General features: G+C 59.6%; 1 protein-coding gene across 6 annotated transcripts in view; it reads left to right on the forward strand.

Annotated features, from left to right (window-relative positions):
• LMO1 (LIM domain only 1) overlaps positions 1-27,529 on the forward strand; it is a 137,738-nt gene that overhangs the window by 100,626 nt on the left and 9,583 nt on the right. For 2 of the 6 annotated variants that reach the window (XM_084974024.1, XM_084974025.1), the window contains exon 3: positions 3,806-4,069. The exons of 1 other annotated variant lie outside the window; for it this stretch is intronic. In XM_084974024.1, the coding sequence (XP_084830150.1) occupies positions 4,045-4,069 (25 nt within the window). In that variant the 5' untranslated portion in view covers positions 3,806-4,044. 6 annotated transcript variants of the gene reach the window in all.

A 27,529-nucleotide genomic window follows, 5' to 3' on the forward strand; every position in this document is an offset into this window, starting at 1 on the left:
TCCATCAGCTCCCCGTCCCAAAGTGTTGGGAGGGCCCCACTGGTGGGGAGAGGTGGATGGGCCAGTGTCCAAGACAGCAGGGCCAGAGTCACCTTGAAGCCCGGAATTTGAAGCTTCAGAGTCCTTGAGTGTTGATTTTGTGTTAGTCAATCGCCTGTCCCCCCCCCCTTTTTTTTAATGAAGGCTCCCTCTGCCCACGCAGGTGCATAAGGAATCTTAGTGCCCAGGAAATCAGGACCACTCCTGGGGCCATCTTACTCCTTTCCCATTCTGGCTGCCAGTCTTTCAGGAGAACTCAGAGCCCTGCTGGCCCGCGGACCAGCTGCTGGGGCAGTTCCTCGGTGCCTGGGACGTGAAGCCCTGAGGCGGGACCCTGGGAAATGGGGAGTTGGGAGGCAGCTGTTGGTCTGCAGAAGAGGGTCTGGCTGCTTAACCTCTTCCTCTCTGGCCCCACTGGTCCCTTGTCCCATCCTGCCACCTCCCTCCATGGTGGGGCCCTCTGTCCTGGTTTGCCCAGGACCGTCGCTGTTTTACTACTGAAAGTTCTGGACCCTGGAAAGCCCTCAGTCCCGGGGCAAACTAGGACATTGGGTCAGCAGCCTTCTTCAGGCTGTTGTGCAGGAGGGAATGGGCCCTCCTCGAGGCGTCGGGGAGACCCTTTTTCTGGAGAACAGATTCTGCCTAGGCCCCAGCGAAGCCTGACAAAGTATGACTGCAGCTTCCTCGCAGGCCTCTCCAGGGCTTCCAGAAACCCAAAGAGGAAGGGTTTGCCCACTGTGTACTTCTCTACTCGAGCTGGTTGCAGATTCCTGTGCGGGGGCTGCTTTTCTGTGAGCAGGGGGCTGAGCAGGGCAGGGCATCTGAACTTGGCCAGCAGGTGACGTCTGTATATCCACTCTGTCCCGTCACCTGTGGCAGCCACGGGGAAAGGGCCCTTGGCACCCCCACATGCCCCTTTGAGTGTCAGCTGTGAGGCCAGCTTGTGACCCCATCTTGGAGACGGCTGTTCCGTGTTGGAAGCAGGGCCCTCAGGCTGAGGCACATCTGACAGGCTCCACTGAAGCATTCTGGAATATCTGGTCTGCCGGGGCCCTCGGGCACTCACTCGTCCCTCCCGCCTCCAAGCCCAGCGCAGGAATCCTTCCTCGGGACTGGACTGCCCGCTGCAATGACCAGCTGCTAGGGCCTGCCCAAAACTTTGTAAAGCCGCCAGGGGCACCCCTTCTCTCCTCGCATTAACCGAGGGGGCTGATCCACTGGCCTCCCTCTGCTGTCCCCAGAGGCGTTCCAAGGGCATTTGGAAGCACGCCTGGCTGTCCCTGCTTACATCACCTGTGGAATGTGTCAGGTGCAGACTCCCTGACCCGCCCCAGGGGACCGCAGATTCCACCCTGGGGTTATGGGCGTGCCCCTGGACCTGGAGGCAGCTTGGGTGGGGGCCGGCGAGGACCCGGGAGCTGCCTGCCTGCCCAGCAGTTACCTGGGAGCAGAGAGGGAGGCTCCTGGGTGAGCCGGACTCGTGGCTGGCCCCTTCCTGGCTGGGAGCTCAAGTCACCCAAACCATCCAAGGCTGGCTGGGTAGGTAGCTCTGTGAACCAGGCCTCCACGGAGGCCCTTACTCCAGAGAAGTGGGGGGCTCCATGCTCACAGCTGGGGATGCCGAGGGGGGGCGCCTGTGGGCACAAGCAGCCGCCTGTCACACAGCACCTCCTGCCTGCTTCTGCGGTCCATGCTCAGTACCCGGGCCTGCTCCCATCCCTGGACGGGGTGCAGGGCCTCGGACTTGCTAGAGGGGTGCTGGCTGTGCAGCTGCTCGCTGGTCACCATGGGGGCTGGGGGCAGAGTCCCAGGCCCAACACCTGGACGAGAGGGTGAGAACATCGAGTCCTGGTTTGCGGGTAAAAGGCAGACCCTGAGTGAGGAGCAGCAGCCCTTGTGGAGTCGGAGCCTCTGGGAAGCACGACGTGCGTCTCCAGCAAGAAGCTCCCCGTTGCCAGCCTGCCAGGTCCGCTGCTCCCCACACCAGCCCCGGCACAGGCTGGCGGGAGGGGCTGGCACTAAAAATGCCCGTGGCAGCCGTGCCAGAGCGCCCCTCAGACCCTGAGGGTGCAGTGGAGCTGCAGTGCTGGGAGGGACCCAGCTCACAGCCCTGAGGGAGGGAGAGTCTGAGCAAAGTGATATATTTAACATCAAATATACTCAAGGACTATTCGGATTAAGTATTCAAGATGAAGGGGAAGTGAAGCCCTCTGAGCTGCGGATGAAGCATCTCATTAGAAGCAGCCTCTCTCCTGTTTTCTCAAAGCCTGGTTTTCCTGCCTAGGCTAGAGGACGGGCTGCAGCCCCACTGCCCTCCTCCCCCATCAGGCACCCCACACGGGGGCCTCCCAGGGGGTAAGGGGCACGGCCTGGCCCCCAGGTTTCCTTTGTCCCCAACACCCGCCGAGGTCCGGGGTGGCACAGTTTACAAAGTGCATTCATTGTGTTATCTCCTCTGATGCTCCCCTCGGCGCGACCCCGGCGACAGCAGAGCACATCTTCCAACCCACGTCACTGACGGGAAACCGAGGCCGGGGTGGGAAAAGGGCTTGCTGAAGTCCCCCGCAGGCCATGGGCCGAGATGAGCTGAAGTCTCAACCGGCAGCCCTTTGCCCCTCCAGGGACTCCAGCTTTCTTCTCCTTGAAGGGTCTCGTCCTCAGAAGTGGCTGCTGGGGCTGGGCCTCTCACAGGTCCATCTGGAGCCTTCCTTGGTCTGGAGAAAAGCCAGTAAGAGTTCCCTCCCATCCCGGAACTCTGTACTGTCCAGAAGAAAAGAAGCTCCTGCCACTGGAGAGTGGCCCGTGGAGTAGGCAGCCTGGCCCCCGCCCCAGGGCTCTCGGGGAGAAGCGGGGGTCAGGAGGAGAGGCGGTGAACCCTGTTCCCTCCCTGCCTCCTGAGGCACAGAGCAAGAATTGTCGGCTCCGCAATGAGCAGGAGTCTGTTTTCACTGCTGTATCCGCAGTGCCTTAGAGTAGAGCTTGGCGCATAATACATGCTCAGTGAAGAGTTGTGGAGTGAAGAGAAGCCCTCAGAGCCCTGCTGTGCCTGCTCCGAGAGAAGCTGAGGCAGGATCCCACCGTCTGTGGAATGAGGATGCTCTTCTTGGGAGGGGCGCGGGGGGAGGGGCGGTGCTGTGAGGCTGCGGGGGGGGGGGGGATGTGCGCCCTGCAGAGGGTTAACTTTGCCAAGCAATCCAGGAGCACCCAGAAATCCCAGGCAGAGGAGGCAGAAAGGGAGGGTACAAGGTCAGAGAACAGGCTCCCGCTGCGGGCGGGGCAGAAGTCAAGGCTGAGGGGCTGGGTACGACAGACAGGGGCTGAGGACCCGGGGTGCAGAGCGGAGCCCCGCGCCGATTTGGGGCCGAGGGGCCTCCAGGTGGCGCTGCGGAGCCGGGCAGCCGCGCGTCTCCACTCCCCATTAACCCGGCAGGGAGGGGGCCTCGGGAAATGTGTGCATTTATTCAGTAGCTGGAGTGCAAACCTCATACATTGAGGGAGAAAGGCAGCGGGAGACGGCCGCCGAGATTCCCCCATCTCTTTGAATATAATTTTAGATTGAGATTCAGATTAAATCCGAGGGGAAAACACTTTATGAGGCTGAAAGCTGTGTCGTTGCCAGAGCCAGGGTTATGAGCTATCAAATGCAATTACATTAAGACAGATTATACTGGGCAAATTGAGCCATTTAGAAGGTGAGAATCAAAGAAACGGCTCTGATCCTCTCCCCCCCTCTCTCTCCCTCTCCCTCTCTCTCTCTAAATTGCAGTTCGCAGTTCCTTGCAATTCTGAGGCACAAAAGTAGGTGAGACTGCTTTTGTATCCGCGAAGTGCTTCACTCCTGAATGTAATTCTAGCTGAGTGCAATCTAGGTTAAGAGCCGGACAAGCGGGTAATTAGAGCCCGCTCGCCGCCCGCCCGAGGACCGGCCGCCCCGCCGAAGCGCGCCCGGCGTCGGCGCCCTTCTCCCGGCCGAGCCGAGCCGCGGCTGGACACGGAGCGCCCGAGATGATGGTGCTGGACAAGGAGGACGGTAGGTGGCGGGCGGGGGTCGCGACGCCGCCCCCGCTCCACGGCGCGCGGGGGGGCGGGGGGGACACACGCCGGGACCCAGGCGCGCACCCGCCGGCCCTGCCGAGCCTGCCGGGCTGGCGGTCGGCGGGGGGCCGGGGCCGGGGCCGGGGGGCGAGGGGAGGGCCGAGGGGGACTGGGCGGGGAGGCGACGGAGCCCCGGGCTGCGCGCCCCGGGGCCGGGCTGGGCCGGGCCGCAGGCGGGCGAGCCGCGCGCCGGCCGTGTGATGCTCCGCGGGGCCGCGAGGAGGCTCCGGCGCCTCGGATCTCGGCGCAGTGGGGCTTCGCGTGGAGCGGTTGGTCTTGGCGGCTGCGCCTCTCGCCGCAGCCATCAGCCTCGCGCCGGCCGGGTAACCCGAGAGGCGCTGAGCGCCGAGCAAATCGGTGGCTTCAGGAGGACCGGACTCCAGAGCTCGCGGCGAGCTGGTGCGCGGAAGCACGGCGCCCGCCGGGGGTGCCGGGCAGGGAGGGGCAGGCGGGCCGGCCCCCAGGGGAGGCGGCCGCCCGAAAGCTAGGAGAGAAGAGGGGACGCTTCCTGGGCTGCCCACTGCCCCCTGCCTCCTGAGCGCGGAGGCGGGAGTTTGGCCCGGGGGAAGGAAGTGCCCTGCCGCTGGCAGTAGCCCGCGCGCAGCAGCAGCGTGGACCTGACCCGGTCAAGAGCCTCGCTGCGCCTGAGAGGTCACAACAGAGGGGCCCGCGGTGGCTGGAAGCCACTAGCAGGTGGTCCCGCTCACCCCAAAGCCTTCCTGACTGCAGTGTTGTGCAGCAGTTGGCCTGGTACGTCTGGCAGGAGCTGCTGGGGACCCAGCTCCCTTGAGGGGACAACCAGTGGGTGCCTGTGACTCAGGGGCAGCCCCCCCACCCCGGGTCAGGAGAGGGGCCGTTTCCTGGCTGTCCCAGGCCCTCCCGCTCTGCAGGTGCGGATCTCTGGTTTGTCGGTGTTGTTGGGAGATAGGCGGTACCTGTTAGGACCCCCGCGCACTACCTGTGAGCTGCTGGTGAGAAACCGAGATGGGTCCTCTGGGCGTCAGCGGGATCCTCTTAGAGTGACGTGGTGGTGGCCGTGGTGGCCGTCTTCTGACCCCTGCTAGTGCGTCGTAGCGGTCTGGGCCCTCTGCCTTCCAGATCAAGGTGTTCCTGACATGGGCGTTTGGTGGAAATCTAAAGTTAAGTGACTTGCTTAAGGTCACACAGGATGTTCCCTTTGCTGCCACCACGTGCTGATGCCCCCAGCCTCTGTGCCACCTTCTAAGACCTCCAACGGGGAGGGCCTGGGGGTGGCATGGGGGTTTGCCCTGTGGCCGGTGGGCCCGTCTCTTGGCACGTGTGTAGAAAGAGAGGGCATGGGAGCTCATGCTTCTGGTCGGCAGAGGCCCCCTGCCGAGGGCTGGCGGGGGCGTGACGGCCGTCTCCCGGCTTCTTGTCTGTCTTCGCGGACCCTCTCCTGGGCCCCAGGGGCTGTCAGAGGGCAGGGCTGGGGCAGCTGAGTGTAGATCAGAAGGAGAAGCGGTCTGTGGCCAGGTGGGACCAGGAGGACTGGCTCCTTTCTCTGCTCGCCCTGGGTCACAGCGGCCCCGCCATGCCCTGCTCTGGACCTCACCTTCCCTGCTGGCAAAGGAGAAGCTGGCGCGGGGGTCCTTCCTTGGTGTCTGGGGCTGCTCTTGTCGGGGGAGCCTGTGGAAACCAGGGGTGTCTTTAGTAAGGATGTTTGAGGGGCTTGGCTCCCCAGGCCTGTACCTGGGCACCTCCGCAGGGAGTCTGGTCTCCAGCTGGCGGGGCCAACCCGGCCCCTGCCACCTCGGGTCTCGGAGCTCAGGCTCTGTGCGGGCGCCCCCGAGTGCCGCGGGCTCTGTGAGGCTAAAGGTTTGCGGAGGAGCCCGGGTGGGGGTGGCCCTCCGGAGGTCATTTCAGCCAGTCTCCCGCCTCCGGGGTCAGAGCAAGACAACCGCTCTGGGCATAGGCGTTTCCCCAGCTGTCACCAGCCCCATGGTCCCCACCCTGGCCAGTCTCAGCAGTGTGGTGACCAGTACTGCTGACGTCACTGAGCTCTGGGGCCCGTCACAACCCAAGGAAGGGGCTGGCCAGGGCCCTGAGGAGCCGCTTGGTCCGTGTCCTGCCCAGCTGTCTTCCACGAGCAGCCTCTCTGCTCACTGGAGTCTCGCACCTCCTGGTTCCAGGAAACCTTGAAGGTGGCCCCTTCCGTGGGCTCTGGATCCACTTACCCCCCCCACCAGACCTGCTGCCTAATTCCTTCCTCGTACTTACACCCACCCAGCAGGGGGCGGTCTGGGCCGGGTGGCAGCACCGGTCCCCAGGCCCCCCAGGGAGTGTGTCCCACGGAGCCGTGGACGGCACCCAGGCTCCTGTTAGCCACCCCCACGCCTCTCCCCCAGCTGACGGCGTCTCGTTGGAAGAGGACAGGGCTCCTTTGGCTGAAGCCAGGTCCGCCAGCTGCCAAGGACCAAAGCTCTGGCTCTGCTGGGCTGCCGGGCTTTCATGTGGCACTTCTGAAAGATAATAAAATATCAATCGCTTTGCCGTAGCAACGGGTTTAAGAGACTTTCTGAAGTATTGAATCGTCAGAAAAAAAAATTTTTTTTTTTTTTTTTTGCTTTTAAGCACAGTGCATTATTAATAAAGTAATCCATTAGGTCGAGCACTGAAGGGCCACCACAGAGAGGAAAGATCTGTTTTGCAAACGGTTAAACTTCGGGTTTTAAGATTAATCGCCTTCATTTGGATGCTTGCTCTTGGCCTGGCCAGCTCCACTTTACTGGAACTCAGGGTCCTGCCTTTCCACGTGCTGTCGGGCCTGCCTGTCAGCAGCAGAGCCCAGCTCCAACTTTCCCGGAGAAACAGCCCCCCTCCCCCTGGCACCTGCGCTTGGACTGGCACCAGGCTGGGCGCTTCCCGGGAGGTTTGCCGTCCCAAGGGAGCAACTGGAGCTACAGCCCTGAGCCCCGAGAGTAGACCTCTAGCCCCTCAGGCGGTTGGAGGAGAGGCTGTTGGGCAGGGGGAGGCAGCAGAGCGTCCACCCGCCCCAAGAACAGTGAGAGCCTTGGGTTGTGAGGGACCGGGGGGATAGGATGCAGCCCCCCCGCCAAGGGGTGGCCTCTGGGTGCTGCAGAAAGACGGGTCCAGGTATGAGCTGCCTCTGCAAAGGCCCCCCAGCACAGCTGGGCTGACCACAGGAAGCGGCAGGTGGGTTGTGGAACTAAACGCCAGACATACTTCCTGGGGCATTTTTAATAAGTAAAAACACCTAAGGAGATTGGAGCTGGGCTGAGCAGGACCAGACAGTGCATCTTCAATTGTTAATGACCGCTAAGAGCGCCGCCTCCGCAGCCGACTCGGTTGCTCCAAGAGGGCAGGCTCTTGGCCATGCATGGCCCTGACAAGCAGGACCTCCTTGAATATCCCATCATGCTCTGGGCCACAGAGGTCCCAGGCCCTGACGCTGTTCCACACTGTTCCCTGCCACAGACCCCAGGCCAGCGGCAGGAAGCCCAGTGGACCCTGCTGCCTGCGAAGGGCCGGTGGAGGCCGACCAGGTGGGGGCCAGGCCTGGCACCCACCCTGTGCCTGGAAGAGGAGGGCCTCCCCCTGCACCTACCAGGCTGGCCCCGGCCGCAACCACCTCCCCCCTGCGGAGAACGAGGCCTCGCAACACCCGGACAGCCATGGCCCCTTCCTGCCCGAACTCGGCCAGGCAGAGAGCCTATAAAGAAGGGTCTCCCCCACCCCCTCGCAGAGCCCGGGGCAGAGAGGCAGGTGCTTCTGACTGTTCCTGCTCTTCCATTCATCTGCCCACACGGAGCACCAAGGGGGGTTCCAGGGAAACAACATAAATTGGTCTGTCGTCCGGAATCCGTGTCTCGCTAATGTACCCAGATTAACTCAACTGTAAATTGTCTCCTTGGATGGCAGTGTCTTGCTAAAAGTTTCCCATATGATTCATGATTTGGATTGCTTTTAACGGCTATTGGCTAAGCCAGCCGGTGACTGTACAAGGTGATGCAATTGGCATTAGCGAGGGGAGGCACGGGAGCGTGTAATGCAGTCAATACTGCATTAACTACCGATGCCCAATTACAGGGAGTGGGAGAGAGCCTCTCAGGAGCATTAGGACGGGGGGAGCTGAGCTCACGGGCCGCGGCTCGCCTAAAAGCTTCACCCTTTGCGTGCCAGGGCGCACACCGGCCTGGCCACTCACTTGGCCTCTGTGGCTGGAGAAACTGCCTTTCTCGCGCTCTCTCAACCTGTCCCACAAGGGCGCTTTGAACACGTGGCAACGTGCATTTTCTGAGAGCCAGGGCCTGCCTCTCATCCTGCCTGACAATTGGTTTCCCACCGGCTCCAGGTCCCAGGGTCTGACCATCTGAGCGGTTGCCCCCCCCCCCCCCCCCGCCGCTTCCATCTCAGGAAGCGCTCAGTAGGCCCCCTCAGAGAGCAGGACCAGGAGATCTATTTTGGCCCCTCCCCCTGGAAAAGGTCACCAGTGAGCACTGGCACCCGACCCTCTGTGGTCGAAAGAGACCTTAGGTTCGGCCTTGGCAGGCTGGGCCGCTGGTGCAAGTGAGGCTGCGGGGGCTGCAGGTGGTCGTGGCTGGATGGGCTGGGCCTTCTTTGAGGGGAAGATGGGGGGGGGTGCCCCAAGCCAGGCTGGGGTCCTCAGCAGATGCGAGAGCCTCCAGAGCTGCGTCCCACATGGGGCAGAGCTGTCCCTGTGCAGCCAGGAGGCCAAAGCCTTTGTTGGGGTCCATCTCCAGGGGCCAGAGGGCCTCCCGGGAAGCCCTGATCTGGCCCATGAGGAGGTTGGGGAGGAGGTGGAGAAGAAAGGGCCTGGCACCCGAGGCGCCAGCACCGCGACACTTGCTGCCGCCCCCCCTCGTGTGCAGGTCCGACAGGTCTGCTGTGGTTTTGTGTTCTGTGCCTGCTCGACGCGGAGGTCGGGTCACCTCCATCCCTTCTGATCTCTGCCGTGAGAACAGCCTCGCACCGGCTGGGTTGCTATCAGGATTAAATGAGTTCGTGTCCCTGCACACGCTTGAGGAGCCAGGAAGCCTCCTGCGTGGGTGAAGCGGGAGTTCGCTCATGTTGGCAGCTCCAGTCTGCAGCCAGTCCTGCATGTTGGCAGCTCCAGTCTGCAGCCAGTCCTGCATGTTGGCAGCTCCAGTCTGCAGCCAGTCCTGCAGACTGTGGCTGTGCAGAGCTAGTCCTGTACCCAGTTCAGTGCCTCGTTCACTACCAGGCACAGGAAGCTCCCTGCTCACCGCTGATCCCCGAGCCAGGTGATGAAGTGGGAAGAGGCCTCCAGAATCCCTCTTGGCAAGCCCTTCCATTTAGAGGGCCACGGCTGAGGCTCAAAGCAGGCAAGGGAGTTACCCAGGGTTTGTAGGGAGTGAGAGCCTAGAGCCTCAGCATCTTCCTGCATTCTGTGCCCAGCTCCGTGCCCTCTGCCCGTTCCCAAGGCACCGTAAGGCTGGATGGTGGACCAAAGCCGTGTGCTGGGCCTGCTACCCATGGCCCTGCCGGCGGCCCAGAGCACATGGTTCTGTCCTCAGATGTTGGTCCTCCTGGCACGGCCACTGGGCACCAAGCTGGCTCGCACCATCAGGGACTGGGGATGCCCACCTGCCTGCCTGGAGTTGAAGGACCCTGAGGCCCAGGACCCCTCCCACCCTCACCGCTGCCAGGGTGCGTTTGCCTGGTAGGTCTGTACTCAAGCAGGGACCACACCAGGGCTGCCAACTGGCAGTGGCTCGTAAGGGCTGCTGTTCCTACTCTGAGTTCGGTGACTTCACATCGGTGTCTTGACCTCAGCCGCCGTACAGGTATTAACACCGGGAAGCTGGCAAAGGCTACGAAAAAGGTGGTTTTTCACCTGGAGAACCGGCTGTTAGGTATTTAGCGCGTGCCACTCGATTGCTTTCATCTGGGACTCGAGGGCCAGCTCTTCCTGCTCTGCCATCACCATCCTCCCTTCCCACCCCCGCCCCCTCCTGATCCCAGACGACCCGGCCTCTGCTCCCCTGACGTTGCGCCTGAGGCCGGCTGCCGTGCCAGGCTGGGCACGTCTCGTGGGTCCACTCTGGGTCTCTGTCCCACGCAGAGCCAGCCTTTGCCTCCGTAGCCCTGTCCTGTGGTCCCCTCGTCTGCGCATCCTCTCCCTCTGGTTGGCCTTGCAGGAGCCTCCAGGCGGCCCGGGCTCGTACAGGCCACCGCGGGCCCGCTCAGCGTGGCATCTACCCAGCCTCGCAGCAAGCTCCTCTCTCATTGGTTGGAGTAGGTCTGTTTTGTGTTCTGGTGAAGGCAGGAGCCTAGAGTGGCTGACGTAACGGGGGGCACATTAAAAGCTGATGGTTGTCAGGAGGAAGCAGGCTGGTCCCGGGAGCAGGGGCTGAGGCCCCCGAGGGCGGGCCCGCCGGCTCAGATTGGCCCCTCACTCTGCCTCAGTGGGCTTTTCTTGCCTGGCCTGCTGGCAAAATTGGCAGACCTGGCTTCTAGTCCCAGCTGACTTCTGTGTGACCTCAAACGACCGAGTAGACCTCAGTTTTCCCATCCCTCCAATGGGCGCAACACCTAACAGGCATCTAGTGTCCACCCGCGCACTTGGTAAGCCTGGAAGCCTCTCGCCGGTGTGATGTGACAGTGTCCTCTGCACGGCCGGGATCGTCCCCTTGGCTTCAGCCTCTCAGGCTTTAGGGGTCCTAAAAACAGTGGCTCGCATGTCACCGAGCCCGTCGTTAAAAGTGAGGCATTGTGCTGGGCATGTGCCTGCATCTGTGATTGCTGCATCACCAACCACTCCAAACTCAGAGGCTCAAAACAGCAAGCCTCTGTCTGGCTTCTGAATCCGGGGGTCGGGGATGGAGGCTGGGTTTGGCTAAGTGGTTTTTCGGGTCTCGGCCGGGCTCACTCGTGCCTGGCAGATGGCTGGTCGGTGGAATGCTGGGGCGGCCAGACTGTGCGTCCTCCGTCCAGGCTCTCCTGACGCGTGCTCAGGCTGGAGGCCAGTCCAGGAGAGAGAATGGATGCACACAGGCCTTCTCGAGGCCCAAGTTTGGCTCTGGGTGTTGTCACTTCGCATTCTGGTGGCCGGAATAAATCACGAGTCCAGCCCAAGTTCAAGGGGTGGGGGAGGCGGGTCAGAGACTCTACCCTGAAGGAAGAAGGTGAAAAGTCACATTGTGAAGTATGCGGGTGGAGACGGGTGGAGGCTTGGTCTCTGGGGCCCAAGGACAGTGGCGGGGCTGGGGGTAGGGGAGGGTGTTGGAGGCGGGGAGGGAAGCTTGCAGCGCGGGCAGTTGTTGGGGGCTGCGCCGAGCCCACGGCCAAGCTTGGAGGGGGACCGCACGGTCAGCCCCCTCCCCGTCCACGGCCCTCGCCAGGTCTTCCTCTGCCTGGCAAAGCACGGGACACTTGGAAGGGGCGTGAAGAGCTGACGGAAGCCTGGGCGTGCATGCAGATGCCGCCAGGCGGGCATCCATTCATCGGTCAGCCCCTTGCCTCAAAACAGGGCGGTAAGTGGGCTGGTGAGAGGCCGTGTACATTCATAAACCAGCTGATTGAAAAGCAATATTTCAGATAAATACAAGCCAGCGATCTATCAGTGGTTGTAATAAAACCCAGGCTTCAGGCTGTGATTTTATTTTGAAATAATAAGAATTGCTTGATTCTTTTTACTTGAGTTACCATGGTAATTCCAGCGTGGAGCAGTGTTATATTGATTTAGAAAGTGGACAGTAATATTTCTTTTGTGTTATTCTGTTTCTAGGCCTTGATTTCTAATTTCCACTTGGAGATTACTTTTATAAATTTCTTAAGTCCTTCCACTTTTTTTCCTCTCACAGTATAATTTTCCTCTCACACGCCGCTATGTTCTGAGCTTATTGGTTTGCTCTTATTTTAAATTAAACTTGCTGGTTTCAAATATTGAAATGACATCTTTGTCTGTGTCTGTACTTTGGTTTAGCAAAATATTACAGTCTGACGCTTTCTGCTTAATAATTTAAGGGAGGCATTCTGTCGGCCCTCACTGGGTGCTGATAACTTATGACTCAACCAACGCAGGCCTTAAACTCCTGACATTTTAATATTGTGTGGCGGGAGCGGCCGCCCCCTGCTCTGAGTCTCCGTGTGGTACCCTTGGATTTTAATAATTCAACTTTGCTGGCTGGCACAATGAGGAGAGAGGGGGAAGGGGCCAGGCTCTTCTCGGCTAAGTGGGAGCAGCTCTGGCCTGGGCTCCGACGGCCCCCGTGGCACCTGCCCCATCCTGTCTTTTCTTTCCCTGGAATATTCGAGAACTCCGATTCCTGACCCTTTGGCGACAGCCGGCCCAGGATTGGGGGTGGAGGGGCTGCCTCTGGGTGCCATTGAGAATGCCTGAACTCCCGTCTCTCCGACTGCCCATGCGGAAAGCAAGTGGGGCTAGTGGGCTTTGGGTCAGACACCTGGCCCCATCTCGCCGAGTGATCCTGGGGAGTGAGCCGGATGGCACTTCTTACGGGGGCGACTGGGTATGATCCCCGCCACCTCTCAGGTCCAGCTGGTGCTGCCTTCGCCTGGCACAGCTCTGGGGGCTCTTGGGGATGAATGGTCGTTGTCCCCTCCCCTCCCTAGGGTCTGGGAGGGGCAGGGAGAAGGGCCACGTGGGTGTGCTGGGGGCTGTTTACCCCGCTGCAGACAAGCCTGGGGTCCGCGCTCTGGCGGGACTGTTCTTTGGGGAGGACCTGGGGTGACGGCTCCACGGGGAGGAGGGGCAGCTCTGCCCACTTTGCTGGCCTGCCCGGCAGAAAGCGGGGGCCTGGCTGGGGTGCCGGGGTGGTCTCTGCCCTCTGTCCTCTCCTTACCATGTTGCACTGCAAGGCTGAGGCTCCGGAGGGAAGCTCACAGCACTGGGAGCTGTGGGCCAGAGCCCTGTCTGCAGGCGCCCTCTTCCGGGCCTGAGGAAGGGGCCCTCTGTCCCGTGTGTGTGTGTGTGTGTGTGTGTCCCAGTGTGGTGCTGTATGAGTTAGCTCTTGCTGTGTAACAAATTATCTCACAACTCAGCAGCTTAACAGCTATTTTTAATCTCAGGAGCCCAGGTGCAGCCAGCTGGCCCCTCTGCTCAATGTCTTTCTCAGATGACAGCCAGGGCGTTGGCCAGTGGCTGTGGTGTCATCTCAGGGTCGTCTGGGGAAATGAGCTGTCACGCACGTGGTTGGCGGGATGCAGTTCCTCGTGGGCAGGTGCACTGCGGGCCTCCATTCCTCCCCGAGGCTGGTCAGCCGCTGCCCTCAGCCCTGTGCCTCGCGGGCTTCTCCAGTGGGGCCGCTTGCTTCCCTGAAGCCGTCAGGAGAGGGTGCGTGCTGGCAAGCGGAAGTCACAGCCTTTTATGAGATGGGACACACCTACTCACAGATGTGGCATTCCAGCACCCTGGCCGCGTTTTCTTCCTTGGGAGCAAGTCTGAAGGTGCAGCTGAGGCTCGGAAGGGGGAGGGGGGTTTACACGGCCCGCATCGCGGGGGACCGTCCTGTGAAATCCATGTCCTGCGTGATGGGGGATCCAGGGGGCATCGGAGGAAGCAGCCTGCCATGGGGTCAGCCTCGGGGCGGCCTCTCAGGCCCCAGGCGTCCAGCAGTGTAGCTGCCCCCAGAGAGAAGGGTCCCCTCCATCCCCAAGAGGCCTACTCCGCCTCCTACTGGCCTCTCACAGGCAGGGCCACCGGTGTCTCAGAGCCTTTCGTTCCATCTTCGCGGCCCCTTGGGGAGGCTGGAGATCAAGCGCCAGCCCCAACCTGCAAAGGAGGCGGTTCTTCCACTCCAAGCCGTTCTTCTCATGCAGTGGGAACCAGCCCCCCAGGGGAGGTGAGGGTGTCCCCCCCGGCCCCCAGCAGCCACCCCGCAGCCCTGGGACTGAGCGCCTCAACCCCTCCCGGCTATTGCCTGCCAGCCTTAGACATAGCCTGGGCAGAGGCCACTTCAGCAGATCGTCACAGGGACAGGGCTGCAGGGGACCTTCCTGTGGGCTGGAGCCCAGGGTTGGGACCAGGGCTCACGCATCCCCAGCCTGGCCCTGCCGCCAGCTCACGGCTTGCCCCCGGGCCGGCCTCTTCCCCACTCTGGATTTGCGCTTCCCACTTAGTTGCGAGGGCGGCGGGCCACTTGATGCCTGGTGCTTCCGTGCGTGGAGAGGCAACCGTGGGTGGGACCCGGTGAGCTGAGACTGAGGCCAGGATGTTTCTTTGTCTCCCTTTGGTCTCCTGAAGTCCAGAGACGTGGGGACCCCCGGTGAGAGCATCTGTGGCCCCCGCCCTCCTCCAGCCGCATTTGTGTCCGGGTGGATGGTCCCATCCCATCTCTGGAGCCCAAAGCCTGGAGACAGCCTTAGACCCGAGAGGACCCTGGCCAGTGACCTCCTTTTATCGGTGGTTAGAGGCAGGGGGGATGGTGGGGGCCAAGGAGCGTTCAGTTCCTCTCTCAGCTAAAGCTGGGGTACACTGAGTAGAGACGTTTGGGGTCCAGCAGAGGGTCCATCCCACCGGGATGGGACTCAGAGCTGAGCCCTGTCTCTGCCGTCAGTTGGAGGCTGTCTCCTGTGGGCAGGTGCTCCACGCCCCCACCCCCAGCCAGAACCTGTGCCCCCCCACCCCGGCAGGGGGCCAGGGCTTCAGGGGAGTAGAGGGCAGCGGGAAGGACCACCTCAGGCACCAGGTCCTGACCTGTTCATACCAGAACGAGGGCCGAGTGTGAGGTCCCAACCTGCCTTGTTTGCCCAGGGATGTTTTCACACGGCTCTCTGATCGCCGAGGGCTGTATCAGATCCGCGCTCGCATACGCCTTCTGCACGAGAATGACAGCTCATTAGTATTATTGAGAATGTAAAGGAACAAAATGATCCAGGGAAAAAATGAACTTGGTTGAAATAATTAACACAAAGCAAAGCTGGCAACAGCTAAGACCACACCTGGCAAACTCTGTTATTGACTAAAAATTGACAGAAGACTCGAACCTTCCTGATAAAATTCAGATCTGCCAGAGTTGGCTCAGTAAGTATTTTCTGGTAGAAATAATTATTCCAAAAGAAGCGTCAACGACAAAATCTCTAATTGATAAGAACTGATTTGAGCCCCAAACTGATCTTGAACTGAATAGTCACTTAAAAATTTAAAAATAAATTATCCCAATTAAACCAATTCCAGTAAAATAAGAAGGGAAGAGGAGGAAGAAACGGTTGAACCCTAGTGAATAGAAAAGTGATCAAGGCATCAAATTGACTAAATGGAACTCGCAAATGATTACTTTCTTGTTGAAAAATCGTTACTGTTGGTATAATTCTTCTACCACTAGGCACTAGATGTTTCATAAATCCTTGTTGAGTGACCTGGGGATGAATGAGTCAACGGGCGAAGGAGGTTGCGAGGGGGTCAGAGAGATTCCTAAAGACAGAGGAATCTTTTTCCCAAAGGACAGATTTCTGTTTCACCGAGATCATTTGGTGGCTCTGGAAAAATTCCAGCACCACCACCCCTTCTCCAGTTCTCAGCACTCACCAACTGGGCCCCGGCAGCTTTACCCCACTTCTGACACCATCGACCCAGAGATGGCAGTAGACGCCCCAGCTCAAGGGCTCAGTCCCCCGGGACTGCCCGCACCCCAGAGCGCAGGCTCGAGTCCAGGTTGTCACCCGGACGTCTGACCCCCCACCCTCTCCTCGGGTGGGATGCTTTGCTAGCCCGGCTCAGAGCTCAGGGCAACACATATTTTCCAGTTTCCTGTGAGCTTCTGAGAAAGGGAACAGATGAGCAGGTAGTTGAAGAGGTGCCACCTGGGGTCTGGGAGGGTTCTGAGCCCAGGAGCCCCTGTCCCCGTGGAGCTGGGCTGGGTCACCCTCCCGGCACACGCTCGCCCGCCCGGAGCGGGTCGTCAGATCTTGTTGAAGACACATTGTGTGTGGAGCTTCGTCTCTATCGACCACCCCACCCGGCCGTTCCTGGAGGTCAGGGGAGGGGCAGAAAATTCTGACCCTCTAATCAGCAGGTCTTTCTGGTGAGCGGCCCATCCTGAGGTTATCTAGGGACCTGCCCCAAGTCCCCTCTTTAGCGGAGAGGTGCCCCAAAGAGACCCCTTGTGAGTAACAGAAGATACTCCTGTCTCCGGGGAAGTTCCGTGGCTTTGAGGAGCTCTGTGCCAGGAACCTGGGCCAGAGAGCAGGTGCGCTGTTGGAATGCGGAGGGTGACGCGAGAGGACGGCTCTAAGGGCAAGAAGCAGAACAAGCCGTGGTGTGGGAGGGAAGTGCCCTTCCTTTCGCGCTTTCGCAGGACCACTCCTACCCCTCAGCCTCTCACTGCCCCGCCCCCTCCTGCCTTCTGGCACTTTCCTTGCCTCCAAGCCTGTGGTCTGGCCCGTTGAAGCAGGGGCTGCAGACGGAAGTCCAGACGGTCAGAGAGAAGGCAGGTGGAGTCCAGGAAAGACATGGGGGAGAGCGTGGCTCGAGCTGTGGCCTCGGGAACAGGGCGAGGCGGGGCCGGGGGCTCGTCTGAGGTCTCCTGGGGTCAGGCTCTTGGCTAGAGCGTCTCACCTGCCAGCAGCGGGACCCGAGTTCCCGGGGTTGATCCCAGGGAAGGCGGAGCAGTGCTGCTGGCTGCAGCCTGCCCTGACCCACTGCCATCCCGGGGCCCTGCCAGCCCTGCCCGCTTGGGCCTGAGGCTTCCCCTGCCTCCGTGATTCCCCTTCTGCTGCTGCCCTGGGACTGGACCAAGACCCTGGCTTTCCAGGCTCCGAAGGCGTGCGCCCGAGCTGGCGGGCCCGGACCTGCCCAGCTCCGCTTCCCGGTGTCTGTGAGCGCACGCGTGCCGACGGTCTGGACCGCGTGGCCTTCCCCCCCGGGGCCGGTTTCCTTTCTAGACTCTTCCATGCAAGCTCCTGACTGTGGCAAAGAGCGAGGTCTGCCTCCCTTATCTGCGTCTCATGCTGTCCCCCTCCCCAAAGCCCTGCGAGTGGACTTGGCCGGAGAAGAGCAAAGCTTGTGTCTGAGAGCACGTCCTGGGACACGTCCTGGGGAGCTAAGTCACGACCTTGCCTCTGCAGTGAGCTGTCCCTCGGGGCATCTGGCCACGGCAGCACTTCTGCCTGGCACCCAGGGCCTGGAGAGCCACTCAGCCCATGCCACGCTGGCCCCTCTCTTCTTGCCACGGCCCACGTGCCCAGGGCTCCGCCTTCCCTTCCAGGATTTTGGGTTCCCTGCTCCAGAGGAAAGACGCCCCAAGAGCATCAGTCCAGACCCCAGATTCAGGGCAGGAGGTGTGCCTGCCGTGGTGTGGGCTTGGCTTCCCCTGTTGGCTGGGGGCTTGCTCATGAGTCACCCTCTCAGTGAGCCCCCAAGGGTGCCGCCTCGCCTGGGCACAGGACTCTCCCTCCGCGCTTTTCACTTGACCCAGAGGCAGCCTCGTCTCTTTCCTTCCTCACCTCCACCCCTGTCTGGGAAGGGCTCTCAGGCCCTGGCAGGGGACAGCGCCCCTTACTGAACCTCGGTCAGGTGCCTGGAGGACCCCTCCCCCACGAGAAGGCCCAGGGTGCAGGTGGTCCTGGGTCCCCAAGGCTGCAGAAACTTCAACAGAGGGAAGGCTAGGAAGACAGACACAAATGCAGGGGTGGAAGCGATGGATCCAGGCGGCTCTGAGGCAGATCCCTGGATGGGGCGCTCTGGGGCCCTGCCCCAGGGGGCGGCTGGCCTGCCGCAGGGTGACCAGGGTCCGGTCTCTCCGAGCGCTGCCTGCTGGACCTCCCAGGACCCCTCTCCTGACCCCAGGACGTAATTTTTTATGAAGTGGTTTCTCCTGTTCTCAAAGGGACATTTGTTGTTTGTTTTGCTTTTTTTGTTTTGTTTTAAAACAGCGTTATTGAGAATAATTTGCATGCCACAAAATTAACCTTTTTAAAAATGTCCATTTCAGCAGTTTTTCGTCTTAAACTTATGTAGCCACCACCATTATCTAATTCAAGAACATTGTCATCGCCCTAAGAAGAAACTCCGTGTCCATTAGCGGTCCCTCCCATGCCCCTCCCCCCGGCAACCACTAGTTTCCTTTCTGTCTCCAAGGGACTTGCCTTTTCTGGGTATTTCATACAAACAGCATCAGACAAGATGCGGTCTTTGTGGCCGACGTCTTTCCTGGCATCACGTCTCCAGGGTTCCTCCATGCTGTAGCATGTCTCCATACTTCAGTCCTTTTCGTTGCCAAGTAATATTCCACAATGCATAGAGAGCACGTGTTATATGAGCATATTTTACCAGCATTTGGACTGTGTCTGCATTTTAGCTGTCGTGAATAACGCTGCTGGGAACATGCCTATACAGGCTTTTGTGTGGACATATGTTTTCGTCTTTCTTCAGCATATATTTAGGAGTGGAGGTGCTGTGTCATATGGTGATTCTATGTTTAGGGGTATTTGTTTTCCACTTTAAGTAAACAGTACAAGAGCATTCAGCAGAGGAACCATCCTTGCTGTCTGAGCTTTGGGCAGGGAGGTTGCCTGCTGCCTGGTCCCCTGGCTCCTAAGTTTCGGTGCAACCTTGGGTGATTCATTTCTCCTGCTAGCTTCGGTTTCCTGACCCGTGAAATGGGAGTCTTCGGGATCCCGGCTCGCCTCAGGGCTTTTGTTAGTGATTCCTTGTGTGTATGAAGGATTGCAAAGCACTCGCCTTGCTTTAGCTGCTTTGGTTCTTTTGCCGTGCACTTGGGGTGTTATTACTTGAGTTTTGGTGATAGGGAAGCTGCAGCTCAGAGAAGCTGAAGGACTTGACTGAGTTACATTGTGTGGGTGAATGGCAGAACCTGAACTTGAACCCGGTTCCGAGTCCAGGTCCCTGGCCCTAACTCTGGCCTCCCCTGTGTCTCTGGGCAAAGCGGGGCCTTGTGCAAAGAAGAGCCCTGTCTGAGCAGCCCGCATGTTTGGTTCCCCATCCTGGGCGCTGGGAAGTCATGGCACAGACCTGGCAAGACATGGGCCCTGAGACAGAGGGAGCTCTAGGAATCAGGACATTGCAAAAGTCTACTTTCCAGCTGTGTGGCTTTGGGTAAGTTGTTCCACCTCTCTGAGCCTCGACTTCCCCAGCCACAAAATTGAAACAGTAATAACTACTCAGAGCACTGGGAGAAGAGCGTGGTGAGATGCAGTGTAGGAAATGCCAAGCACGATGCCAGGCAGGCAGGTGCCCGGTTACTGAGGCGGGCTTGAAGAGGGGCAGGGCCGTGGGGCTGTTGAGGAGAAGCGGCTGGATTCTGGCCTGGCCAGAGCCGGGGTGAGCCAAGGGACCCGGCCAGGAGCTGAGAGGGAGCAGGCGGCCCCAGCGTTCTCCAGCCTGGGGCTGCAGGAGCCAGGACAGGTGTCCGGGGCCTCGCCGAACCGTCCTGTCCCCAGGAGAGTGTATAGCAGGCCCTGCTGGTACCCCCGTCCCCACCCCTGGCCCGGCTCATGGCTGCCTGAGACGGGGGCTTGCATGACTGCCTTAGTTAGCCCGAATGGTAATAAAACACTTTAAATTTATTGTGACATTTGGATTTAATTAAAAAGTACACACTTAGGAAGTAGAACATAATGGGGAGAGAGGCAGGGTGGTTTTTCCCCTCCTTTCTTCCCCAAACTAATTAGCGTTGTATTTTAAATTGTTTATGTGCCGCTAATCATCGTAATAAATCATTTATACTGAAAAAGACACAGTCGGCTGTGCCCGCCGCGCGGGTTCCGCTCGCCAGGCTCTATCGCGAACAAATTGATCTGGAAGTGAATTTATTAACCACTGGGGAAGAAATCATTAGTGCTTTCTCTAAACATTCCCCCAGGTAGGCTTTATTGCCGCAGTTTATGCTGTAACTAAAAGGAGCATTACCCAGGCCCGTGCTGTAATTTCCTCGCGGAGCTGGCAGCCCACTCCAGAGCTGGGGTGGGAGGGGTGGGGGTGTCCCTGCCGCCTCGCCCATCAGAAGGGGCCCCCTTGAGGTCTCCGAGGGCCCACGGCCTCGGCTACCCTCCCGTGCCCGTCCACGGAAGAGTGGTTCACAGTCGCTTGGGTTTATGTCTTGGGAGAGTGGCTTACCGCTGGGGCTTCAGCCCCGGGTTTGGAGAATCGGGGGCAGGAGGCAGGAGCTGTGAGTCTCTGAGATCAGACAGGCGTGTCACGGACCAGCTTCCCCACCCAGAGATGCGAAGGCCTCGCAGTGGACCGACCGTCCGCTGGGAGGGACCCAGGCAGGAGCGGGGCCATTGCCAGGGCTGCCAGGAGCACCCTCGGCCACCTCCTCCTTCAGGCCCTGGCGCCTCCCCCTCGGTCGGGCTGGAGCAGCCTGTCCTGCGCAGCCTCCTGCAGAGGCCCACTGCCCTGGGGGTCCCGTCCACCTGCAGGCCAGGATGGTCGGTACTCAGCCCGCATGACCTGACAGGTGACAGCGGCCTGGTTGTCCCCTCCCCGGCCGCAGACACTGGGCCTCGGCTCGTGCCGCCTGCGGCCACGCCAGCCACCCGGCAGCCCTGTGACGCCTGCTTTCCCTTTGCACGGGGGCTGCTCTGCCGTCTTCCTTCACTTCTGAACCAGGACCTTCCCCCGGGGGCCCGTGGCGGCTCTAGGGCACACATCCCTGCCTGGCTGGCTCCGGAGCGCGTGGTCTTAGCAGCATCATGCGCTGGGGCGCCACGAGCCTTCTCAGCCAAGTGGGGGGCGAGTGGGGATCTGGCTTGCACGGGCCTTGCCTTCAGCTCTTCTCATCTGGGTCTGCAGAGGAGGGGGCACAGCCCCCAAGGCCTCAGTAGGAAGCCTCAGGATGGGACCCCAGGACGGGACCCCAGAAGTCGTGCTGGGTCTGCAAGAGCCTATGTGGCTCCTGTCCCTGCGGCTCCTGGGGTCTCCCTCGCAGCTCCCTCGCGCTTCCTACCCTCGTCCAGCCCAGTGGCTCACAGATGGGCCCTGGCTGCTTCGAGAAACAAGCAGGACCCAGCAGCTGGCTAGGCCAAGCCTGCCTGGAGGGTCCCCTCCTTGCATCTGGAGAACACATTTAAAAGTTTGAATTCAAAATTGATTTTGAAGGGCCCTAATCTCCGATCCCCTGGCGCGCGCGGTATGTCTGCAGCTCCTGCCAGACTCTCGTTTTCTGGTTCAGCGCGTTGGTGCTCACGTCCCTGATGCTGTGAAATTGAGACTCGTCTGAGAGTCTGTGCCCTCCTCCTCCTCTCTGGCAACGGTGGGGCCCCTTGGGAGCCCGGTTTCATTAGATGGGTGAGGTGGGCTTTGCGGGTGCCTGGGGAGCAGGTGAGTTGCCGTCTGGGGAGTGCAGCCTCCAGGCGCTTTCCCGCTGGTCCGCACAGCCGTACAGCTCCAAGCAGCATCCTGTGGGGGCCTGGGGCTGGCTCCAGCAGCCCGAGTGGGGCGGGGGGTGGCCTTGGGGAGGCTTCACAGAAAGGCTTGGACCTGGGGAGTTTCTGCAGCAAACTTCAGGGGCATTTTCCTCCCACTGGCCCCCAGAGGCTCAGACGAGAGGGAGGAGGGTCCCATCTTTAAGCCTAGAGGGCCCTCGGGGGGGGGGGGGGGGACTAGGCCTGCGCCCAGGTCACAGGTGCAGAGGGGAGGACTGAGCTGCTGGGGTCGCCCAGGGGCCTGAGCTGCAGCACCCCCTCCCCATCCCCTGAGAGTTGGGAAGGAGAATTTACGCACGAGGAGAGACCCCAAGGGGGGGCTTCGTTCCTCGGGGGGCAGCAGGGGCTGAAGGACAAGGTCGCTGCCTCTTAATCTAAGGGGTAGTGGGTTTATATTTGCACAAGAGCAGTCGTTGCTCAGCCGGAGCCCGGAGCTGGTCCTCTCCAAATTCCGAGCTGTGGCTGGCATGGTGTGGCATGATTTGTCTTAGAGCTTCCTGGCTACAGGTGGGTGGTGCAGGGCACCAGTAAGCCTGATGAAGGCCCCCGTCTCTGCGGAGCCTGCCACCCGCATCAGCCCCCTCTGGCCAGCGGACTCCTGCCAATAACATCTGGATAGATTCTGCTCAGTCTCTTTATTCATTAACTGAATGGGTGATTTCAAAGTAACTGTTAGGGGGCTCAGTGCTGGGAAAACAGTGGGGACCAAGACAGAGCCCGCAAAATAGGGCTTCATGAGGCTTCCACACTGTTTGAAATTTCTTATTTTGTATTAGAGTTGGTTGGCTTACAATCTCATGTTAGGTTCGGGTGTACGGCAAAGTGACTCCATTCTACGTACATAGGTAGCCATTCTTTTTTAGATTCTTTTCCCTATAGGTGATTACAGAATATTGAGATATTGAGCAGAGGTCCCCGTGCTGTACAGTAGGTCGCTTTGTTTTTCTATCTTAACTACAGTGTGTGTATATGTTAATCCCAAACTCCTAATTTATCCCCCTCATGGTTCCCCTTCAGTGACCTTAGGGCTTGTTTTCGAAGTCTGTGAGTCTGTTTTTGTTTTGTAAATAAGACCATTTGTATCATTTTTAGACTCCACATATACATGATATCAAATGATATTTGTCCGACTTCTCTTAGTATAATAATCTCTAGTGGCATCCATGTTGCTGCAAATGGCATTATTTCATTCTTTTTTGTGGCTGAGTAATATTCCTCTGTGTGTATGTACCACATCTCCTTTATCCACTCTTCTGTTTATGGACATTTAGGTTGCTCCCATGTCTTAGCTATTGTAAATAGTGCTACAATGAACACAGGGGTGCCTGGCTCTTTTCAAATGATGGTTTTCTCTGGATAAATGCCCAGGAGTGAGCTTGTTGGATCACATGATAGTTCCATTTTTAGTTTTTTAAGAAGCTTCCATTCTTAGGAGAGAGACCAAACATTTTTCCTAGGTAAAAATCACCAAAAAAGTAAAACAATTACAGATTGTGGTAAAAACTCAGAAAGAAATGACCAGGAAGTCATTTAAATCAGGAAACAAGGAGGTCAGGTCTGGCCCTTCTGAGATGACATTTATGGTGAAGTCCCAAAGCAAGAAGGAGGCAAGGACATGAAGAGACAAGGAAGGGTGTTCTGACAAGGGGGAACAGCATGTGCAAAGGCCCTGAGGCAGGTGGGGGATCTGGAGTGTGGTGAAGCACACGCAGGATGAGGGGATGGGATGGGGGCAGGAGCCAGACCCCGGGAGGATACCAGAGGCTTGGTGAAGAGGGTGGGTGTCATTCCCAGCCCACTGGACGTTAAGGAAGGGTTTCAAGCTGAGCAGTGACCTGACCTACTTTGTTTTAAAAGATTTCTCCAGCTGCCGTTCGAACCTGGATTGTAGATACGAGACACAAGAGGCCCGGGACGCGGGGGGCTTTGCTGGTTGAACAGAGGAAGGTGGTGGCGGCTCTGGAAGCGGAAAGGAACGGCTAGGAGGGGACCAGGCCGGGGAGGGGGGGAGGGGGAGGGGCGCTCTGAGGATGACTCCGAGTTTGTGGCCTGAGCACCTGGGTGGATGATGGCATTAGGACCGTGGGGGAGCCTGGGTGGGGGCACAGATTTGGGGAGAAGAGCTGGAGTCCTGTTGGGGTCTGCTCCTCTCCAGATGTGCCTGGGGCTTAACACAGACGACCTGAGACGGAGACGAGCAGGCCTCCACCTGCGCTGGAGGCGCGCACGGCCTGGCGTCCTTCCCCCAACCCACGCCAAACAGCTCGTGCAGCCTCTCGTGTGTCAGGGGCCCCTTGATTCCGTCTACATCTGCTCCGTGTCTCTGCACGCATCAGCCTGGTCCCCTTCAGGTTCTCGGCTGGGCCCCCCAAAGCCTTGCCTGACAGCGGGCTGCGGCGGGCGCCCCTTCCTTCAGCAGCAAAGACCCCTGGGTTGTCCTTATGGAAGCCCCTCAGCCCGTCCTCCCCCCACGCTGGGCTCAGGCCTCAGACACACCACTGCTCTGGGTTCCACCAGAACCCGCTGCAGAGGTGCCCGCTGCTTTGGACCCCTGCTCTGGGGACCCTGGGGACCAGAGGCCCACCCTGCCCTGGGGTCTCTGCGGGGCTGTTTCAGAGCCGCCTGCCTTTGGCTCATTTGGGTCCAAGCAGAAGTTTGCTTTCCGTGTTGGGGAGAGTGAGGGGCCGGGGCGCTTCTGGGGCAGCAGCCTGGGTCCCCAGCCCCGCTTGGCCGCTCCCAGGATGCCCCGGGGCAGGTGATGTGATTCCCTGACCTCAGGGACACGAGGAGGAGCAGCACGCGGGAGCATGAGCGTTTGGCCAGTGGTGGGGCGTGACCGTGCGGCCTTGGCCAGGGTGGCTGCACATTTGGGGACAGGACTGGACAGCGCTTCTCTCAACCCCCTGCTGTGGCCGACTGTGCACTTCAGAGAAGGATCTAGCCCCCCTTTAAATTTCTCACCCTCAGCTGGGCCCCTCTCTGGGCCCCCTGTGCACCCCTCATTCACACAATGCCCCCAGCTCTCCCCTCCCGCTCGGCCTCAGCCTGTCCCTCTCAAGGCTGCCATGCAGGCGTCTCAACTGTGCCCCTTCCCAGCCCCCATGCCACCTTCGTCCTGAGATTCTGGTCCATGTCCGCTTTCTGGCCCTGCCGAAGCCCTTTCGAGGTCCCACAGCAGCCACAGCTTCCAAAGGACCAACAGGTGAGGGCAGTACAGCCGGTGACCCACCAGAGCCTGGAGACAGAGCCCGGCCTGCGGTCCTCCTGTCTTAGCCTGGGCCCTGCTCCAGGTCTGCCACCTGGTCTCCGCCTGGGCACCCTTTGTGGCCAGGCTGCCTTCTTCGCTGGGCTGTTCATGGGGGGGGGGAACGTCAGAGCCCTGGGGTCTGCCCAGCACCCCCAGCTGCGTGCCCTCAGGGAGAGGCCTGTGTCGCCTCCTCTGTTGACTGGTTTAGTGCCTCGGGCCTGCTACGGGGACTCGCTGAGACCAGAGATGCAGCAGGCGCTGGGGAAACGGTGGTTTCTGTGACGAGGCCCATAAAGGAAGTCCCAACTGAGGGGGCCTCTGTCTTAGGGTTTTATGGTTGCCGAGGTTTAATATTTGTGCAGTAAAAGGCACACGTCTCCAGTGCTGAATTCATTAAAGTTTCCACATGTGTGCAGCCGCTTAACACCAGATCCGCATAAAGGGCATATTCTGTCGACCTCGGCAGCCTCCTCAAGCCTCCTGCCAGCTGGTAACACACCCCTCACGCTGACCCCCGTCACCACGAGGCAGCTTTCTGTTGGGGAATTACATAGAAATAGAAATACACAGTTTGTGCCTTCCCGTGCCTGGCTTCTTTTGTTCAGCATTACACTGTCTGATTCACCCACGCGGTTGCGTGTATTTCGTGACTCACTCTTTATCATTGCTGCATACTATTCCATTGTATGACCATAGCATAATTCATTGGCCGTGGAGCTGTTGCTGGACATCTGTGGAGTTACCCGTTTGGGGCTCTTATGAAGAAAACTGCTGGGAGCATCCTTGGAAGCTCTTTTGATGGACCTAAGTTCTCCTTTGTTGGGCACCTATCCAGGAGGAGAATTGTTGGGTCATCAAAGGTACATGTTTTTTTAGCTGATTTTTTTAAGCTACTACGTCAAATATTGTTGTAAGTATTTCATGTCCATTGCCTAATTTAATCCTCCAAATAATCCTTGAAGGCAGCGTCTCCTTGCTTAGGTGACACTCACTCCTCAGGTGAGAGTGCTGAGGCAGGTCTAGGAAGCGGGGGAGGCAGAATGCAAGCTGAGGCCGTCTGTCTGCCGGGACCACTGTCAGTGTCCACACTGCCTGCCTTCTGGAGCCCCTCCAGAGGTACTGTGGGTGTCCCCCAAGCCGAGCCCCGCCTCCAAACCAAGCTCCGCCCCCGCCCCCAGCCTCCCGCACCTGCCAGGCCGCGGGTCCCCCTGCCTCATGCCACCCAGGAGCACCTGCCTGCGAGGGGGCGGTAATGAGCCTGCTCTCGGTGGCTGTAGCCAAGCGTCAACAGTTGTTCTCGTTGGCTTTTGATTCCAAATGAGTAGGAAATGCTATTAGTTCAGGCCTCGCCTGGCGCAGGGCAAGGCCCTGGGATAGGAGTGCAGTGAGACGAGAAATTGTGGAGATAAAACTGGTGTGAAATGGAGGCCTTCGCACAAGGCTGGATGTGTCCGTGCGAAATGAAGTTACTTCTGAGAAAACGAGATTTAAAGAGATTCCGCCGAATTAGATTACACTTTCAAACTTCCTTATTAGACGGGATTGATGCCGAGGAGGGGCCGCGGGCTCTGTGGGTCCCACCCTGCAGTTCCAGGCCGGGCTGTCAGCCCTGCTGGGAAACAGCTCGCAGGTGGCAGGGACCCAGAGGTGATCCCCCCGCCCCGCTGAAGAGGGTGTGGCGACTGTGGCACCGATGCCCTCTGGGTCATTTCCCACCCTGCCTGGGTCCACGTGGGTGAAACCCTGGGGCTCCTGCGTTTCCATTTTAGGAAAGTGGGGCCGAGAACAGAGCCGCAGGCCTCACTCACGGGTTTTGTTCAAAACAGAGCTTAATTTTGAGTACGATCCACTTGTTAGAAATGCAGGGTTTTTGAAAGGCAGTCAATGTGCACATGGCTGCTCGTGTGCGTGCGTGTGTGTGTGCGTGTGTGTGTTTACGTGCCGCGCATGTAGGCGTGTGCTCGGGTGCAGAGCCCCGTCTTCGAGAGTTTACAGAGCACCTGCTCCAAGCCAACACCGCGCAGGCCTGGAACAAAACTGCTGCGGGAAGAATAAGCAGACACGGTCCCACCTCCCGTGGACCTGGTGTGTGTGCGTGTGCATGCAATCACGTGGACGTGCGTGAGGGCGTGTGCACGTCTGTGTGTGTGCATGTGTGACCTGCATCCAACTGCCTTCCGTGTCTCCTAATCTCTGTGACGGTTCCCACCGGGCCTGCTGGCTCCTCCAGGGGAGCCGCAGGCAGCCTGGCCGCAGAGCCCGCGAGTCCAGTGCGTGGGCGCTGGAGACGGGCCGCCAGGGCCAAATCCCAGCTCTGTCTCTTTTTAACCGTGGCCCATGACAAGTCACCTTTCTTGTGCCTCAGTTTTCCCGTCATGACAATGGGAATAAGATGGTGCCCGCCTTGCGAGGCAGTGAGGAGCCAAGCACTTGGAAGCTGAGCATGGCTAATGGTCCGGTCAGCACCATCTCCCAGCAGAAGGCCCCGGGCCCCCAGGAGGGCGCCGCCCAGGCTCCCTGCCTGCCTCCCACCGTGAAAAGGGACGCCTCAGCCCTGTGCGGGGCAGCTGTGTTGGGCCGTGTGGGCCGGGCTTGGAGCAGCCCTGAGCCGCGTGGAGAGAGGAGGAGAAACCCCGAGGCTGCCTCCGCCTCCCGGGGCACACACGGGCCCGGGCCCGAGCTGTCGCCTCCAAGCCGCTGCACCAGCTGCTTCTCTGACGGGACAGAGGGGCCCGCCTCCTCCTACGCGTGTTTGCAGTGACCGCTCGGCTGGACTCT

The sequence above is a fragment of the Sus scrofa genome, chromosome 9, assembly GCF_054392235.1.
Source record: "Sus scrofa isolate SSC_HxYL_T2T_F1_AM1 chromosome 9, Sscrofa_HxYL_maternal_Yorkshire_Landrace_v2.0, whole genome shotgun sequence".
In the NCBI taxonomy this organism is placed as follows: Eukaryota; Metazoa; Chordata; class Mammalia; order Artiodactyla; family Suidae; genus Sus; species Sus scrofa.